The sequence below is a fragment of the Trichophyton benhamiae genome, assembly GCF_000151125.1.
Source record: "Trichophyton benhamiae CBS 112371 chromosome Unknown contix01456_5.r1.exp, whole genome shotgun sequence".
Lineage (NCBI taxonomy): Eukaryota > Fungi > Ascomycota > Eurotiomycetes > Onygenales > Arthrodermataceae > Trichophyton > Trichophyton benhamiae.
The window spans coordinates 72,909-89,956 of record NW_003315080.1 but is presented as its reverse complement, the minus strand read 5'-3'; the positions used below and the strand labels follow the sequence as shown (position 1 = coordinate 89,956).

General features: G+C 48.2%; 7 protein-coding genes and 1 pseudogene across 8 annotated transcripts; 6 read left to right on the top strand and 2 right to left on the bottom strand.

Annotated features, from left to right (window-relative positions):
• Positions 1–289: 289 nt before the first annotated feature.
• pan6 (pantoate-beta-alanine ligase) lies at positions 290–1,213 on the bottom strand (the record flags this gene model as incomplete). Its single annotated transcript, XM_003010265.1, has 1 exon — positions 290–1,213. One exon carries the CDS (start codon positions 1,211–1,213, stop codon positions 290–292), a length of 924 nt encoding a protein of 307 aa, XP_003010311.1.
• An 809-nt stretch (positions 1,214–2,022) lies between these two features.
• Positions 2,023–4,804, top strand: ARB_03011 (uncharacterized protein; the record flags this gene model as incomplete). The annotated part of the gene is made up of 6 exons (XM_003010264.1): positions 2,023–2,593; positions 2,671–2,889; positions 2,944–3,884; positions 3,943–4,254; positions 4,317–4,573; positions 4,627–4,804. The coding sequence occupies 6 exons, from the start codon at positions 2,023–2,025 to the stop codon at positions 4,802–4,804; spliced, it is 2,478 nt and encodes an 825-aa protein (XP_003010310.1).
• Positions 4,805–6,241: 1,437 nt separating this feature from the next.
• On the top strand, positions 6,242–8,522 carry ARB_03010 (uncharacterized protein; the record flags this gene model as incomplete). Its single annotated transcript, XM_003010263.1, has 3 exons — positions 6,242–6,270; positions 6,390–6,487; positions 6,553–8,522. The coding sequence occupies 3 exons, from the start codon at positions 6,242–6,244 to the stop codon at positions 8,520–8,522; spliced, it is 2,097 nt and encodes a 698-aa protein (XP_003010309.1).
• Positions 8,523–8,941: 419 nt separating this feature from the next.
• Positions 8,942–10,003, bottom strand: ARB_03009 (uncharacterized protein; the record flags this gene model as incomplete). The annotated part of the gene is made up of 4 exons (XM_003010262.1): positions 8,942–9,291; positions 9,352–9,658; positions 9,723–9,742; positions 9,925–10,003. 4 exons carry the CDS (start codon positions 10,001–10,003, stop codon positions 8,942–8,944), a joined length of 756 nt encoding a protein of 251 aa, XP_003010308.1.
• A 631-nt stretch (positions 10,004–10,634) lies between these two features.
• Positions 10,635–10,737, top strand: ARB_03008 (annotated as a pseudogene). The gene has a single exon. The product of its transcript is annotated as a tRNA-OTHER (tRNA).
• A 242-nt stretch (positions 10,738–10,979) lies between these two features.
• ARB_03007 (uncharacterized protein) lies at positions 10,980–12,221 on the top strand (the record flags this gene model as incomplete). Its single annotated transcript, XM_003010261.1, has 3 exons — positions 10,980–11,535; positions 11,595–11,797; positions 11,967–12,221. 3 exons carry the CDS (start codon positions 10,980–10,982, stop codon positions 12,219–12,221), a joined length of 1,014 nt encoding a protein of 337 aa, XP_003010307.1.
• A 643-nt stretch (positions 12,222–12,864) lies between these two features.
• Positions 12,865–14,272, top strand: ARB_03006 (uncharacterized protein; the record flags this gene model as incomplete). The annotated part of the gene is made up of 5 exons (XM_003010260.1): positions 12,865–13,179; positions 13,285–13,377; positions 13,511–13,631; positions 13,720–13,830; positions 13,890–14,272. 5 exons carry the CDS (start codon positions 12,865–12,867, stop codon positions 14,270–14,272), a joined length of 1,023 nt encoding a protein of 340 aa, XP_003010306.1.
• A 1,206-nt stretch (positions 14,273–15,478) lies between these two features.
• On the top strand, positions 15,479–15,655 carry ARB_03005 (uncharacterized protein; the record flags this gene model as incomplete). Its single annotated transcript, XM_003010259.1, has 1 exon — positions 15,479–15,655. One exon carries the CDS (start codon positions 15,479–15,481, stop codon positions 15,653–15,655), a length of 177 nt encoding a protein of 58 aa, XP_003010305.1.
• Positions 15,656–17,048: the final 1,393 nt, after the last annotated feature.

Genomic DNA, 17,048 nt, shown 5'->3' with positions numbered 1-17,048 from the left:
AGATTGAAGTTTTGAGTTTTGCGGCGGGAGAAAAAAAAAAAAAAAAAAAAAAGGTTGCTCGACCCTAAAGTTGAGCCCTAAATTCCCGATTCTGCAGTATGAAAACCGTGGATGCAAAGTTATATAGCAAAGTAAAGCAAAGGTGTTTGGTAGACGTTTTAACTAATAATTATATAACATTCTAATAGTAGAATCCAAGTTCCCTCTCTGACTTATAGCTGTATATCCGCAGAGCCACAGAATATATATGGAGGGCCGATGATCTAGATTAGTATAGAATAAGGAGCTTTCAAGATAAAGGCTGTAGGACGATATTATCGATCAGTCTCACAGGCACTTTTCCTCCTCCAAGCCCGCAGTCTTCGCCTTCTTGGGGTTCTTCCAGCGGAAACATCTTCACAGCACCGCTTAAGACCGCACCCTTTGATTCATCGACATGGTCCAGCTCCTCTAATGACTCGGGGTCTGCTAGAGAAATATAGTCCACTTCAAATCTTGCACGTTTATATGCAGGGAGGAGCTCCTGCTCAGCCAATGTGGATTGTGCTAAGGAATTGGCAGCGCCGAGTATTTCCTTTCGCGACTTCTTTCCGGTTAGGTAGACAGACTCAGCTGCTCTCAAGGCACGGGACAGAACCAAGCCAACATTCCGTCGTCTAGCGCCGAGATATGCATTACGCGAACTCATCGCAAGACCATCTGGTTCTCTTGAAGTCGGACCAACCCTGACCTCAGTGTCTATATGGAAATCCTGCACCATGCGTTTGATGATAATAGACTGCTGTACGTCTTTTTGACCAAAGTAGACACGGTCCGGAGTCACCATGTTGAATAACTTTGTACACACAGTAGCAACCCCGCGGAAGAACACTGGTCTAGAAGCTCCCTCGAGCTTGGTCGCCAGTGGTGTTATGGTCACGAAGCTTCCGTTTCCATTCAGCTCGGATGTGGGAGGTAGCGTAGGGTACACTACTTTGGTAGTGGGAGCAAAAATTGCCGTAACACGGCCAGATCCAGTCGATGACTTGCTTTCAAATTCTGTATTGAGAGCTTGTATCTTCTCCAAATCTTCGTTCCATGTCCGCGGGTAGCTGTCCAAGTCCTCGTTGACTCCAAACTGTGTTGGGTTCACATATATGCTAACAACGACATCAGTGTTTTCCTGGGCAGCTTGTCGGATTAGAGACATGTGGCCATCATGTAGGGCACCCATTGTAGGCACAAATCCCACGGTTCGACCTGAGAGAAGGAGGCCTCTCCTATATTGCCGAAGTGGTGGTACATCCCTGAAGACGGCGATTGCTGACTGGGATAGATATCGGCGATGACCGGTAAGCCTTATGGGCAAAGCTTAACAGAGAATCGTTAGTTATATGACATTACTCTGCGGTAAAGGGCACTCAATGGCTTACTTGAGACTCTTCTGGTCCACATCATTAGACTAAACCGATGTTAATGATAGTGTCAAGTTGTGTGATATCCAGCAAGGAAAAAGCGAGGGAAAAGACGGCGGGTATGCCAGATGAGCTTTGACTCTACATTCTATGTCAACGCGAAAAGGTTTATTTCACTTGCACGTCCCCCAAGGCAGCCTTTGGGCTCACGATCGTGCTACCTTCTTCAGCGTTGCTTGCAGTCTTCTTTTTTCCCTTCGCTTTACTGGTTTCTTTTCTTTTTATTTATATCTTTTTTAGCCGCCCTCGGCTCTTTTTTCGTTGGGAGTGTCAGGTGATCGCCGGGCCGAGATTAGTCAGCAACAACGACAAGGAAAGAAAGTCGACAACAAGTAGGAGAATACGAAGACTCGAGGGACGAAAGGAAGACAAGGATAGCTCTGGTATGCAGTGATCGGGTGTGAAGGGGAGTGAGCTGGGCCTTTTTCTCTTTTTCTTACCCCCTAATTCACTGTGCAGCTGTCTTCACATTGATGGATATGCCGATGGAGTTGTAATTGGTGGCTTTTCGTCTGATATATAACTATACAGCTCTTCTTTTTGTTATATCGGCTGTGTGCTCATGACAATGGCTTCGAAAGAGGGACCTCCGGAGGTCCCAAAGCTGGCGCCAGACCTTGAGATTGTGGGAGATCAGGTCAGAATTCAGCCTACCGGATTTACAGCCGGGATCGAGGAAACAGATGGCATTACCGAACGCCGGTTGATGCACCAGATGGGCAGATTTCGAGAGAACCCTTTTGATTTCTTACGAGAAATCAGCCTCTTTGTGTCAGGTACAGGGTGGCGTGCATACGATGATTTTATTGGTCAGCCCATCTTCTACTCTGGCTTCTCTGAGAAGATGAAGTCATCTGTAGCAAGCCACTCGCTGCTAGTCGGCAAGATTGAAGAGCTGGCAGAATCGCGGGTTAAGACTGAGGAGGTCGAAGGGCTCCTGAGTGTTACTGCGCCGGCGAGTTCTAATGGCGAACCCAGGATTGATGCACGGGCTAGGAGAAAGGAAGAGATTGCGGCTAATCTGCGAGAGGTCGTTGATACCATGATGGATAATATGATTTGCAAGATGGAGAGCAAGTCATTTATCCGAGGAGCATACTATATTACTACTCAGATCCTAACTAGAGCGTATCATCAAGGTAGGTCAAATGGTTATTGTTTCATGCATGAAAATACCCATCATTGCTGAATGCATAGATTGACTGGTATGTCTTAGGCATCCATGTTTCTAGCGAAGAGGTGCTGCGGCTTAGGAAAGTCGCTGAAGAGGCAGCCAAAAAGAAACAATCCATTGTATTCTTACCTTGTCACAAGTCTCATGTCGACTATGCATCCCTTCAAGTTATCTGCTATCGGCTAGGGATAGCGCTCCCGGTTGTGGTTGCTGGAGACAACTTAAACATTCCTTTACTCGGGAGCTTCTTGCAGCATGCTGGTATGTTCTAATATCCGCCCTATCAAGCTGAAGTAAACTTATACCAAAATATAGGTGCTATGTGGATTCGACGCAAGTTCGGGAATGATCCATTGTACCATGCTCTTGTTCAAGCATACATTGATACCCTGTTGAGCAACGGCCATAACTTTGAATGTTTTGTTGAAGGCGGCAGATCTAGAACCGGAAAACTCTTACCGCCCAAATATGGCATTCTTAGATATGTTTTGGACAGTGTTGGCTCTGGCCGTGTGGAGGATGCGCTTATATGCCCTGTCAGCACTCAGTACGACAAAGTTATCGAAACCGAGTCATATATCAGTGAGCTTCTCGGTCAACCGAAACAAAAAGAAAATCTACGGGACTTTATATCCGCTTCCTCTGTTCTTTCACTGAAGCTAGGCCGAATTGATGTTCGGTTCCATGAACCATGGAGCTTAAAGCAATTCATTACCCAGCAGACTACCAAAATACACCATATGCCCACTAATGAGAGGAATCTGATGGCAACTATCAGTCAGGAGGAGCGATCAAGGATCCTACGCACTTTTGGCTACCGTGTCCTTTCCCAGATCAATGACGCTTCGGTTATCATGCCCACCGCTCTCGTGGGCACTGTCCTTTTAACGCTAAGAGGTCGAGGTGTTGGTAAAGCTGAACTATCCCGAAGAGTGGATTGGCTATGTCATCGTGTCAAGGAAAAAGGTGGACGGGTTGCACATTTCTACAGAGCACCAACAGCACATGTTGTAGAGCGTGCCCTAGAGGTATTGGGTCCAAAACTTGTGGGGAAAACGGCTGGACTGGCGGAAGAGACCTATCATGTCGTTGATCGGTTCCAATTGTCCTTCTACCGGAACATGACCATTCATCTATTCATTCCTGAAGCTCTGGTATCTGTCGCCCTGTACAGCCGAGTAAAGAAAGGCGGTGAACCATCTAACCAGCAGATAACTTATGATGAGCTTCTTACTCGTGTATCTTTCCTATCGCAGGTTCGTATCACTATTATTTTTTCACGACAAGGAATATGATGCTAAGTAGATATGATAGCTATTCCGAGGGGAGTTTATCTTCCCTCCAGAGGGCCTAACGGCAAACTTGGAGAAGACACTACATGGGCTGGAAAGAGGAAATGTGCTCAAGGTTACCAAAGACGCATCAAACGTTCCACAGATGATTGAGCTCAGTGAGCATGAGAGAAACTGTGGCCGTGAAAACTACGACTTCTACTGTTTCCTGTTGTGGCCATTTATTGAAGCGTGCTGGCTGGGAACTGTATCTCTGATAGGCCTAACACCGCCGCTTACAGACCCGACAAATGTCTGGGTTGACATGAATAAGGCCCAAAGCAATGCTCAGCTGGTAAGTTTATGCTTGGAATTCTTGAGTCCTGTCTTCACTGTATTATTAACAAGCGATTACAGCTCGGGAAAACATTATACTACCAAGGTGATCTCTCTTACATCGAAGCTGTCAACAAGGAGATATTAAAGAACTCCTACCAACGATTTGAGGAAGAAGGCATAATTATCACCGCTAAGAGCAAGGAATCTCCTCAGCCACCAACGATGCGAGTTTCGCCTGAATGGGCGCCCGAAAGAGATCCCGAGACAGGCAAACTACTTCCACAGGGGAAACTATGGGAATTTATTCGCATGATTGCGCAATCCCGTCGTGAAGGGTATGTCGAGGATTCCATGCATACCAACGAGCTCGGCTAACGTGCACATACAGGAAAAACCGTCGTGATGGAGAGACTATCTCCACCCGCGTACTAGAGCTCAGCGAGGCTATGGGAAGAACGCTCTTCCAGGCAGCACACCCAGTCAAACCTGCATCTGCCGGCGGGGAAGTTGAGCTGTCTTCGCAGATACAACGGCGACGAGCAATTGATACCGCATCGAAGCTGTAGTACCCACTCCATGACCCTTGGCCATGTAGAATGTAATATGCCGAGATCGAGATATGCCAACAAAATATGTATATATACACAACGCCCTACACAACATATGTTACATACCCCTCTTTTATCCTTGTAATATGGTGCGATGGAGTTGAGATAGATACCTGTGGAATCCTAGTTAATATAATGCATATGACATCCCAAGACACGTTTACGCTCGGTTTACGTTTGCATAAAAAAAAGGCCCTACTCGCCGAACCACGCGCTTGTCTGTATGTACGAGCCCGCTTCCCCTACTCTGAAAGCATCACTGTCATCGCTCGCACTCAAATTAAAGGCTATATGTATCATTACTGCACTTGTACCATGGCCGGATGGTAAGGTCACCTCGTTGTCGCATCAGTGTGTACACTCAGCGCACTATGTGCGACCTTGGGGCCTACCAGGACGGATAGTCTAGGCATGCATATCCTATCAAAAGCTGCAAGGTTAGCATATGAACGGGTTCATCCGAGCATCGAGGTCGATCATCTTCCAAGGGACTTTTGCCCATGCCACTGTCCAAGTTTTCCTTTCATCCGCCAATCCTGCTGATTATTGGATAGTTAAATGAATACACACGTACTCAAACCGTCTCTCATCAGGCAACCGAAAAAACAAGGCACCAGTGACGTACCAACTACAAATCGAGCTATCATCTCGGTCTCGTCTTCGCCTTTACCTCTCATCGTCGCCGTCTTTCATCTTATCTCTCATCTATCAGTTCCATCTTATCGCTATCTTATCGCCATCTTTCCCTGACTATCACCACGTGACTGATTAATCATCCGCCTTACGCGCGTCCAAAAAAAGAAGCCCGGACTTGGCATTTTGCTTTTTCTCGAGTTGTTTCTTTCTTCCTTCTTGGTCTGTCTCACATTTCCAACTCCAACTCCAGCCTGCAACCCCCCCGACATTCTCTCTTATCAGGATCGATTGGCTCTCTTAGATGCCTCCTGGCCCTCTGTTTCGCTCCGCCTGCACAGCGCAGTTATCAATCTTCGACTTCCCGCCACTCGCTCATCAGCAGACATAATAGCTATCGCATGATTTTCTACAGCTCAGAGGACACGAGTGCGCAACGCAGATCTCGTTTCAGCTTTCCTCGAGGATAGCCAGCAGACTTTCATACTCGCATAATTAATATATTCCTCCGATGAATGCGGATGCCGCGAAAGCCAGTCTCATTAATATTCCCTCCACTATATTAAACCAGCTTTAATTCCCCCCTATTCGACTCTTCAGAGGAGACGGCCGTGATGTTATAGTGATTAAGTGTTGTATTGACATTTACCTGATAATTCAAGAAATGGGGAGATGTATGTATAACTGCCAGTGCGGCAGGCCTATACAGTTCACAGGAATAACGTTGCTAACGGATGCGCGGTTCAATTTATTTAGGGAAGTATGCAGTTGTTCTGGACGCTGGATCGTCCGTGAGTACTACCTGCTGCGCTCGCAACGCCAGTTTTTACTCCAGGAACTTGGAAGGAGAACTCATAGCTAAGAGTATGCGCTTCGTAATTCGATAGGGAACGAGAGCACATATCTACAGATGGCCCAAAAAAGCACATAAGGATGCTGGTAGCAAGGACCTGGCAAAGTTGCCACATATCGAAACTACCAAGGAATGGACGAAGAAGATAAAACCGGGTATGAGAAGCACATGGCGCATGCATCACCGCGTACTCGCTCGATTTACTGACCTGAGTTCCTAGGTGTTTCGTCCTTCGCCAAAAACCCAGAAAACGTCGGCCCAGACCACCTCCACAAGCTTCTCAAACATGTACACTCCGTAATACCTCGCAAAGAGGTCGAGGACACGCCGATATTCCTTCTTGCGACTGCTGGTATGCGGTTATTGTCAGACAACGAACAGAAAGAGATCCTCAAAAATGTATGCTCCTACATTAGTGACAACTCTGGGTTTCTTTTACCAGATTGTGATGCCCATATAAAAGTTATCGATGGAAAAACGGAGGGACTCTACGGTTGGATTGCAACAAACTATCTTCTGGGCGGTTTTGATGAGCCAAAGGCCCATGATCATGGCAAGGGTCATCACACCTACGGTTTTCTAGACATGGGCGGTGCTTCTGCGCAGTTAGCATTCGCGCCAAATTCCACGGAGGCCAAAAAGCATGCGAATGACTTGACACTATTGCGTCTGAGGACTCTTAACGGGCAGTCAAATGAGTACGGCGTTTTCGTTACATCCTGGCTAGGATTTGGTGTTCGACAGGCAAGATCCCGTTATGTACAAGCTCTTCTGAAAGGAGCGCCTGCCGGCGCAGTCAACAGAAAATTCCCGGACCCTTGTCTCCCTGACGGTCTGCGAACAACACTAGAAGGAACCATTCTCCCTCCAGACGGCCCAGTACCCGGCACAGACTCGTACTTGGTAGGGAACGGAAAGTTTGAGGAGTGTTTGCGCGAAACAATCCCCTTGCTTGCCAAAGACACTCCGTGCGAGGATGAACCCTGTCTGTTGAACGGAGTGCACGTCCCTGCGATTGACTTTGATGTCAATCACTTCGTTGGCATAAGCGAGTATTGGCATACCACCCACGAAATATTTGAGATGGGCCATCAGGACAAGGCTTATGACTTCAAAACCTACCAGATGCGTGTCAATGAGTTTTGCTCAACGCCCTGGAGCGCTATCAATGACGGCATTGAGCAAAAGAAATGGGGTAAGGTTGACCAGGAAACTGCCTACGAGGTCTGCTTCAAGGCAGCCTGGATAATCAACATCCTCCATGAGGGCATCGGTATACCTCGTGTTGGACTCGAGGCTTCCACCAACAACACTAACAGCGCTACTAAAGAACTCGGTGGCCACGGCAAAAATGGCCAAGACAAAACCTACCTAGATCCGTTCCAAGCTGTGGATAAGATCAATGCCACTGAAGTGAGCTGGACTCTTGGAAAGGCTGTCCTATTTGCATCATCTCAAGTCCCTGCGTCTAAGGCAAGCTTACCTGTTGGGTTTGGTAGCAACACTCCTGGCAAGGTCCCGGATGACTTCGAATACCCAAGTTCGAACCAACCTCATATCCCCTCACCACCCAGCAACTCTGATAAAAACGGGACAAGCGAGAATTGGCATGACACATTATTCGACGGAGACTCACCTCGCCGTATCCCTGGTTTATTTATCTTCGCCCTTATAGTTTTAATCGTTATCTTTTTCCTTCTTGGCCGGGAACGTCGTTCCCGCATCTATCATAAACTAGGCATGCGATTCGGACGTGGCGGTAACAACGGAGGCAACTTGAGAAGAAGATCCCCTTTCTTCAGGGGGAAGATACCCTTCCTCTCTAGACGAGGCCCCGGAATTTCCTATGAACGCGTGTTGGAGGAAGGTGACCATCGAGACTTTGAGCTTGGCAGCATAGACTCGGACGAAGATTCCCAAGGATCTTCTTCCTCATCACCACCTTCAAGCGCCGCTGGAGCCCGACCTCTGGCCCGGACACCTCACAGCCAAAGCCCCAAATATAACCTCGACAATTCGTCTTTGCTCAGCGTTGCGAGCCTTAATAATTCCCTGGATAGGCGCGGGCTTGTTATCAGAACCGAGAGTAGGGACAGACTATATGCTCCGGCCCTTGCGCCGACGACTGTCGGTCGAAAATCCCGTGCCACCAGCCCTATCCGACTTTCTACGCCCATTACGAACCCTTAAAAATGATACCAATATCCTTTACCGCTCATCATTGCAGAGTTGTTACTTGTATATAATATAACGGTGTTATGATCCGGCGTTTTCCTACAGATGTTGTTCGGTTTGTGCAATCGGTTCTTTCCTGGCGCGCGGCGCAATATGTATATCCCCCCTTGCATGACGTTACATGTGTATATCATCTACCTTTTATAATATCTAGACAAGCCGGTTCCAACACCAATATTTCAGTTCATGGCATCTCTATTGGTTATCCATTAAAAGAAACAGTCTACAAGTGCAATTGAGGATAAGATTAGACCTTGCTCCAGATTGTATTTTATAGAACAGCCCTTGTAGAACACCGGTTGAGAAGAATAGAAGATTAACAAGTTAACATCCCGCACGTAAAAGAAACCCAACCCAATAACCAACAGTTTGCATTAGGTCATCTCAACGTCCTTATCGCCATCTGCATCAGCAGCACCACGAGGTATCCGTCCTTCATTCAACTCCTTCTCCAACCTGGTGATCTCCTGAAGACTCTTGGCTTCTCGTATCATCTTCTCGACTCGTTTCCTTTCCTCAGGCGTCAGCTTGACGCGTAACGGTTTCTCACTTCCCGCACCTCCCGGCGAGGAAGTAGATGATGCTGCGCCCAGAGCTGCAGAGACATCGAACGCGCGGGACTTTATGCCTAGTATTTTCGACGCTAGGGCTGTGGGCTGTTTCGTCGACGGTCCGAAAAGTTCCTTTGCCTTTTCACGTTCGGCGTCTTTTACTTTTTGGTAGTCTAGGAAGCGTATCGTCGGAGCAAGCCATATGATCCAATATCGGTAATGCTAAGATGCACCATTAGCAATTTTCGACAACCAGCTCTGAGGGCTGAGGGGATGTACCTCTTTCCTGGTCACTGGGTTTTCCAGTAGACTCAAATGCGTTAATCTGGGAAACGTCTTGAGCGGCTCCAGGTCCGCTAGTTCGGCAAAATTGTTTGCTGTCAGGACTAGGGTTGTCAGGTTTGGAAGTGAGGTCGCGAGGGTTGGTTGGATATGCGAGACGCGATTGCGGGCGAGAAGGAGAGATCGTAATCGAGGCGAGAAAGGGAAGTTAGATATCGAGGATATGCTGTTGTCCGTGAAATCGATTGCATCGTGGTCCTATCCAACACGTTAGATTTCAAGGTCCTGCATTGGTGTCGCGGATGTGTAGCGGGATGCTCACCTTTGCCGCGCCGAAGTTCTCTATAACGGGAATTTTGTGCCCTATATGGTCCGTCCCCGGAAGGAGGTAACGATAGTATCAACGCAGCTCCATTTTTGTAGGGTATGTATATGTGGTGTGGCTTCACCGAGGATGGGAAAGAAAAAGTGTAGTATCTGCTGCTTTTCAGACTAACTAGGGTGCTTTCTCTGTCATTACGCACCTCGAAGATCTAGCTCGCGCTCTTTGAGAGGATTGAGATACGAGAGGGAGTTCTGGATCAACTCAACCGTGAGACGCATCTTTGCCGGCTCTGTTCTGCTCTGCTTTGCTCCCCCTGGTTCGTCCGGAGGGTTGATATCTTGACTTTTGCTGCTTTTTTGTTATCGAAAGCTCGAAAAAGTAGAGTTGACGTTCTCTGTCACGTGTTCCTTATCTAGATCAGGCACGGCGAGACGAGAGACGAGAGACGAGAGACGAGAGACGGCGGCCTGGAGATTGGCGATGATGCCACGGACACCTGCGCAGTTCCAGGGGAAACAGCATGCATGGTTCTGTGATGAAGCATTAGTATTACCAAGCTCTTTTCATCTGTTTGTCCATGTATCCATATATCCTACCAAGACGGCGGTCCTCGCAGTGTATAGGGGGGGTCTCTGCTTAGTCATCAGTTAGATCGCACACAGAAAAAACGCACAACTCAGTTAGTCAGGGCAGACGAAGCTCGCTTTGATATCAGGCGTGGGAATCATCAACATCCCGCAAAACCGACTGCCTCGTAACTGTAGACCAGACCCTTGAAGCCGCCTGGACTTATTGCCCGCCTCACACCAGCCGAACTCGACAAAAAGGAGCTTTTTTCGCCCATTTGCGGCCCCTTCTGCGCTCAACACAGTGATAGTGGCCTTTGGGAGGCCCGACACCAACAATCAAGTCTCTGTGGCGTAATTGGCTAGCGCGTACGACTGTTAAGAACGATTCAACAAGAAGAAGTTCGGTCATCGTAAGGTTGGAAGTTCGAGCCTTCCCAGGGACGGATTCTCTTTTTTTATTTGTGTTTTTACTGGCTTCATTGAGGCCGGGGACGGTGGGTGGACGGGGAAGTCGAGTGGACTGAAATTATACCCACTCGCAGCCGCTCAAAACCCTGGTAAGGCCCAGGGAACTCCGGAAAAGATACCACAATATAAAAACTGTACGACATATCTTTTTGGCATATTGGTAACTACATATCTGCCAAAGGGTAGTTCCGGGCATTGAATTATTATATCAGACACAATGGAGTCGGCACCATGGCGCCCCTTGTTCGAAGAGCATGTTCAAGCCGCAGGCAGCCCACTGCTATCGCTGGCAACTGTATTCAAGGGCATAAACGGCAATCCATTCCCTCGGGTAAGGACCTGTGTTCTCCGGGGCTTCTTTGCTGGCCTGCAGCTACATCCCAATGCAAAGCGTGACCTGAAGTTGGCTTCAGGGCGTTCAGCTAATGACGAAAGTGACGACGAAGATGCCTCGTATCTGAATCCGAGGAAGTATGAAAGTGACCTATTGAGTATTACCACCGATGCTCGATCTGGGAAGGTCAAGCATATCCTATCTGGCAACGAAGTTGGTGGACCGGTGGAATGTCTCCTTTGGTCACCCAAGGCCTTTGCACAGTGGAGAATCAAGGGGAAGGCATACGTTGTGGGCGGAAGTTGCTCTGATACGATGGAGCTGAAGGCCAGACAAGAGGTTGAACAATATTTGCGGCTAAAAGAAGATACGGACAAGCCGTGGAGTTGGGAAAAGGAGATGACCACTCAGTTTGCCAACCTGTCTCCTGCCATGAGAGGTACGCTTATGATAAACAGGGAAAGCTGTGTATATTGGCCTTGGCTAACAGTGTGATAGACACATTCAGACAAGCTCTTCCCGGCTTACCAAAGTCAGGGCCGGCACCAGAGCTACAGGATAGCGGAAAGGGGCTCGTCGACCTGACCGACCCCGTGGCAAGGAAGAACTTCAGGGTTGTGGTTATCAAGCCAGAAGAGGTCGAATATATCCACGATGAAGGCCCCGGGAATATAAGGAATGAGAGATTCAGATGGAAGCTGGTACCGTCAGATAGCCAATACACATGGCGTTGGGTGGAAGAGCAGCTCTGGCCTTGATCTAACCCCCTTGTGCCCTTGAGATATAGCAAGCAATGTATCTGTCCTGAGCAAAATAAGCTACTCTCTCCATTGACTTAGCTCTATCAATCTGCTGTGTGAGCACCAGCAGGACAGTCAGCTGTACCTGGTCAATGTCGACATGTCCTGCTCTTTGGAGTCTCCTTTCCCCCCTTTAGTGCATGTCAAAGCAACAACACAGCAACACAGCTCGCTTAATGCCCAGCCTCCCTCACACAGATATCTTCTCCTTCTTCTAACTCTTCTTCCTCTCTCTCCTTCTCTCCTCTCCTCTCTGAGCAGTCTTTCAGTCCAGATCACAGCCTACAGCCCGGGTGTCAACGCAGCATTTGATTGTCTTGTCTGACCAGCAGCCTTTCATACTGCATCTACTTCTACCAGCCAGCAATCTGAAAGAAGAGAGCCTGCGCAGAAGCAGAGAACATCACACCCGCCTGCCATCTTGCCTGTCTAGCAGTCTGTCCGTGAAGCAAGCTTGACAAAAGAGTGACAAGGCCTTTGTCTCTACTCTGCCAGACCAGCATTGTGTGGACTGTCTCTTCAGGACAGCCTGCTGCTATCGTCTATCCTCTATCCTCTATCCTCCCGCCAGCGTAAGTTGTTGACTTCTCCTTTCACACCCGCAAGAAGTGCGCTTTCTGCTCAAAGACTTTTTCCCCTTCCTTTTTGTTTTGTTTTCTCTTCTTCTTTTACTTCTTCCTTTCTGTCCCTGTTTGACATCTCCCCTCCGCTGCTCCCGGGCAAGCAGTATTCATTATGCCCTTTTTTTATATCCTTTAGCTGGATATAGCTAAAAGAATATAGGAAAAAGAAGTGCCGGACTCCCAGGTAAGCCGTCCACCTCCTTGCTCTGCTCAGGTCTCCAGCTACGCGTTGAGATATATATCTCAGGTCGGCAGAGTTGAAGCCTGGGTCCAGAGCGAGATCTATTTTTTTTACACGAAAAGACACGCACTCTTCTCTCTCCCTCTTTCTGTTTCTCTCTCAAGATGGGACACTCAATAACATGGGAATATAGTGAGGAGTCCGAAGCCGAGGAGATGGTCTCCCGCTGCTCGTACTGCGGGCGATTCTGCAACAAAAGGGCCATTCATGGCAAGACAGGTCTCTGCTACCCATGCAGAGAGACCCTCCGCAAGGAGGGTGACAAGAGAGCCCTGGAAACGGACTCTGATACTGAGAGCGCCTCCTCCGGTCGCGGGGCCGAGGAGTGCGAGCCCGTCAAGGGCCATCCTGCTGCCACGGCTGAGGCAGAGGATGACTCTCAGTCAGCCAAGTCAGAGGAAGGGACCGCTCGCAGCAACGTCTGCTCGAGATGCTGGGCCGCAGAGGCGACGGGGACGTTATACAACTCCCCTGTCTGTGACGACTGCTACCACCTCGCACAGGCTAATCGCGTAAGTAGATAGCCATGGCCCTCCCTTTGTGTGGTATGCTTGCTACGTGTGAGATTCGCTGACATGGTCCCGAAACACTGGAAGGAATGGATGAAGGGTACCAAAGTAAGTCTTCTCCCTTACTTTTTCTATGTCCATACAATGGCATTTTCCAAAAAAAAAAAAAAAAAAAAAAAAAAAAAAAAAAAAAAAAAAAAAGCCAGAGAAATTGACTAATATGGAATCTTCATTGTGACAGAAGCGATTCCAACCGCCGAACCCGCACTTACAAGCGGGTAAACGGTTGACAAGGGTCTGCGATTCCTGCCGTCAGAAGAGGAAGCGCTGCGAGCACCGCAGAGTTGTCGATGCCACTGATCGTAAGTTGGCCCATCATTTCTTCATAGAAGAATCAAACTAGGTATTGAAAAGAGAGTGAGCATATTCTAACCTGTCCCAACTTTCTAGCGGAAGCCCACTGCCGCAAGAGAGGGAGAAAGAGAAAATGCGAAGAGATCAGTGAAGACAAGAAAGAAAGTGAAAGCAACAACGCCCCTACAAGGAGGGAGGAAGAACAAGGTAAGCTCATCCCTTTTATTTCCTTGTCATTAATGATCCAACAAATTCAAACAAAGCAGACGTGCTAATTGATATCCTTTCTTTTTTTTTTATTGCATTTTATCCAGCAGAAATCATTGTTGTCGACGATCCTGCAGAAGAACCTGGCTGTTCCGATGAGAGCATGAATCACGCCATCAAGGAGTCTCTGGACACCGTGTACAAAAGAGAACTGCTGAAACTCGAGGCCATAGCGAACGAGAAGGTCGATGAAGCCAACAAGGCCCTGGATGCCGTCCGTGACTATCTGCGCAGCTGGCTCGAACATGTCAGAAGAGGCAACTCTCTCGGCAAACAGCAACTGCCAGAGCAACCAGAGAAATTGGATCCGTTAGAGCAACAAGATCAACCACCACAGCCACTGCAACCACCAGAGCCAACTGCTCAAGAGGAGTGTGTTTGATACCTCATCCCTTTCTCCCGCAAACACACAAAGACAGAACCACCACCAGCAAAAAAGGGAGAGCCAAGCTAGAATGCCGGCGATTCAACCTGGGCCACAGGGAGGTGTATGATATTTGGTTTCGTGCTTTTTGATTTCGTTTTTTATTTTTTATTTTTTTTTTTTTTTTTCTCCTGCTTATCCTGGTGTTTTATTTTCCCTTCAGGCTATGATATATCAGGCAATGATAATGATGGGGGTTCGATTCATGTTGATTAGTTAGTTATGAGATTGCGCTAGCCTGCACATATGAAGGCATCCGGCATAGAAAGCCATTGGCAGAAGAACGCAGTGCATAGCAAAGCAAATACTCCGTATGAAGTGAAAAAACAAGCGACTGACAAGATGATTTTGCTCTTTCTTTCTTCCTCCTTTTCTCTTTCTTCGTCTTTGATGAGCGAAGGGAGGCTTAGTCATTGCATAGCTTAGTCATCTATTTACTTCCACGTGATAATCGAGCATGGGGATGTCCGAAAGAGGAAAAAGTCAACATCTCGCGACGTTGGCATTTTGAAGTTTTGCAGTTCAAGCTCGTATTCAACAGCAGCTTAACGAAGGATTTTCTCCAGGAGCTGATGCTTGACTGACGCTCGGGTGACGGGAGATGAATGTTTGCAGGACGCTGACACTCGGACATCAGACACCTCTCTCCAACCCCGAAACCCGCCGCATTCCATGTAAGATATCTGGATCTGGGACCCCCCCACGTCCACCCCAAACAGGCGCTGGGAGATCGAAGATATCAGGGCCGACAACCTCCTTAACATCACCGGCATCATTCAAAGAAATGACACCTCTGCCAAGTGTGGTCCCGTCTCCAAGTCGAAGAGCGGAAGGAAACCCGCCGAGCCTTAGACTCCATAGTTAACAACCTGAGCTCCTTGGAAGAAGTTGGATTGAGAAGGTTATGCCCTTGACTATTAGCTAATTAACATAACCATTTCCTAGTTGTCGTCATGCATGCAGGGCGAGGATCGAAGAAAGAGACACGCCGGGATATTTCCCCCTTATCTAACGGCTTTCTTTGCTTACGTTTGTTTTGCAAGACACAGAGTCCAATCGCGAGGATCTAGAAAGAACCTTAAAAAAACGAATCCTCATAATAGAAAGGACGAGAAAGCAAGAGGCGGTAGAAGGCCCACGCGGCTATCAATTAAAAGGGGCAGGATGATTTGCATGGTGAAACAGACGATGATAGGGGTGGTGGAGAGAAACAGCCCCAGCGGCGAACTGAAAAAGAACGGCCAACAAGCTGAGATTACGCCTTGGGCGAGAAAGACTTGGATCAAGGAAGATGGAAACAAGGAAGACAGGAAGAAAGCGGCCAGAGAGCCCTCGAGATGACATTCGCTTTTCGATATAGTTGCTCAACTAAGTAATAATGCCGGGGACAAGCAGCGGGGACCCCTTTTCAACGAATCTAGTCTCTGGACGGAGAAGCGAACGGAGTTCTCAGGACGGAGTACAACCTCTTGTGCCGTTATGCGAGGCATCCCGGGGTCGACTTCTCCACCGCTAGTTCTTCGGCCTATCCCGCGACGGGAACGACTGGCCGACAAGCACAAGTGATGCTTGTTCTTCCAGGGTAGTTGATGATAATAATGGGGTGCACGATATTATACGTGCCGCAAAAGAGCTTTTTGCGACGCTACACAGGTGAGGCCATTGACAAAGACATTTTGCCCACCAACGCGGACATTATACTCGGTTAACATGTCTAGTTACTAGTTATCGAGTTATCCAACCTTTTTTTTTTTTTTTTTTTTTTTTCGCCTTCCGTCTGAGAGGCCGGTCCGTATGGATTATTATACTACTGCCAAATGACTGGCTCGGTCGTTATAGATATACGCCTTGAGAGGGAGTAACTTGGCATTAAGCATCAGGAAGAGCCTAAGCGGCCAACCGGGTAGAGAAACAGAAGCAGAGCGCGCAACTTGTTGCATGAACGTCGAACGCCTGCCTGTCTGTACGGAGTACATCCCCGTACTTAAAGTCCGCACCTGTATGACCTGTATCTACGTCTGTGGCGGCCAGGGTAAAGAAGGCCTTGTCTCCATGTTGCATCGGCTCCCTTACAACTGTCTGTAAGTGCTTCGTACTCTATGAACGAACAAGCCCAAATAGAAGCCGGCCGTTGGCGCATATGTAGACTGACAAATATATATAGGTTGGTAGGGGCTTGTCACTCGAGAGTTTAGCTGGCGAACCTAACTTCACTACTGCTGGCTTCCTGTCGCTCCCGCCCGCCGCCCCGTCGCCTTTTTTTCTTCTTCCTTCGATTTCGACCTTCGATTTGGACTTCGACTGCTCAACTCTTCTCTCTCCCTTCGACTTCTTCCTGCTTCCACCTTTTTTTTTCACTTCTCCTTATCGCTCTGCTTCTCTGTCACTCGACTAGACGAGAACGCAATTGCAGCATGGCCACTTTCCTTTGACTTCCTTCGCCGGCCTGCCGACTCCCGTTTGCCTCCCTGGGGTTTTTCTTTTCTTCGACCTGCTCCATTCTTGCGCATAAAGGCTGGCCATCGCTTGAGCACCGAATCTACGCAAACCCAGCACCAGTTTTTCGCCATTCGTAGCCTTTACGACCTGTTCTACGAGGCTTCCCAGCGACGAGTTCCCCGTCTCTTTCCCCTTCCTCTCGATTTAAATCAAATCTCTAGGGCTCGAATTGCTCAGCGGAGCCTCACCTACATACAGTTATACACCCAAACTCGTCCCGAAGAAGCAAGGGAAA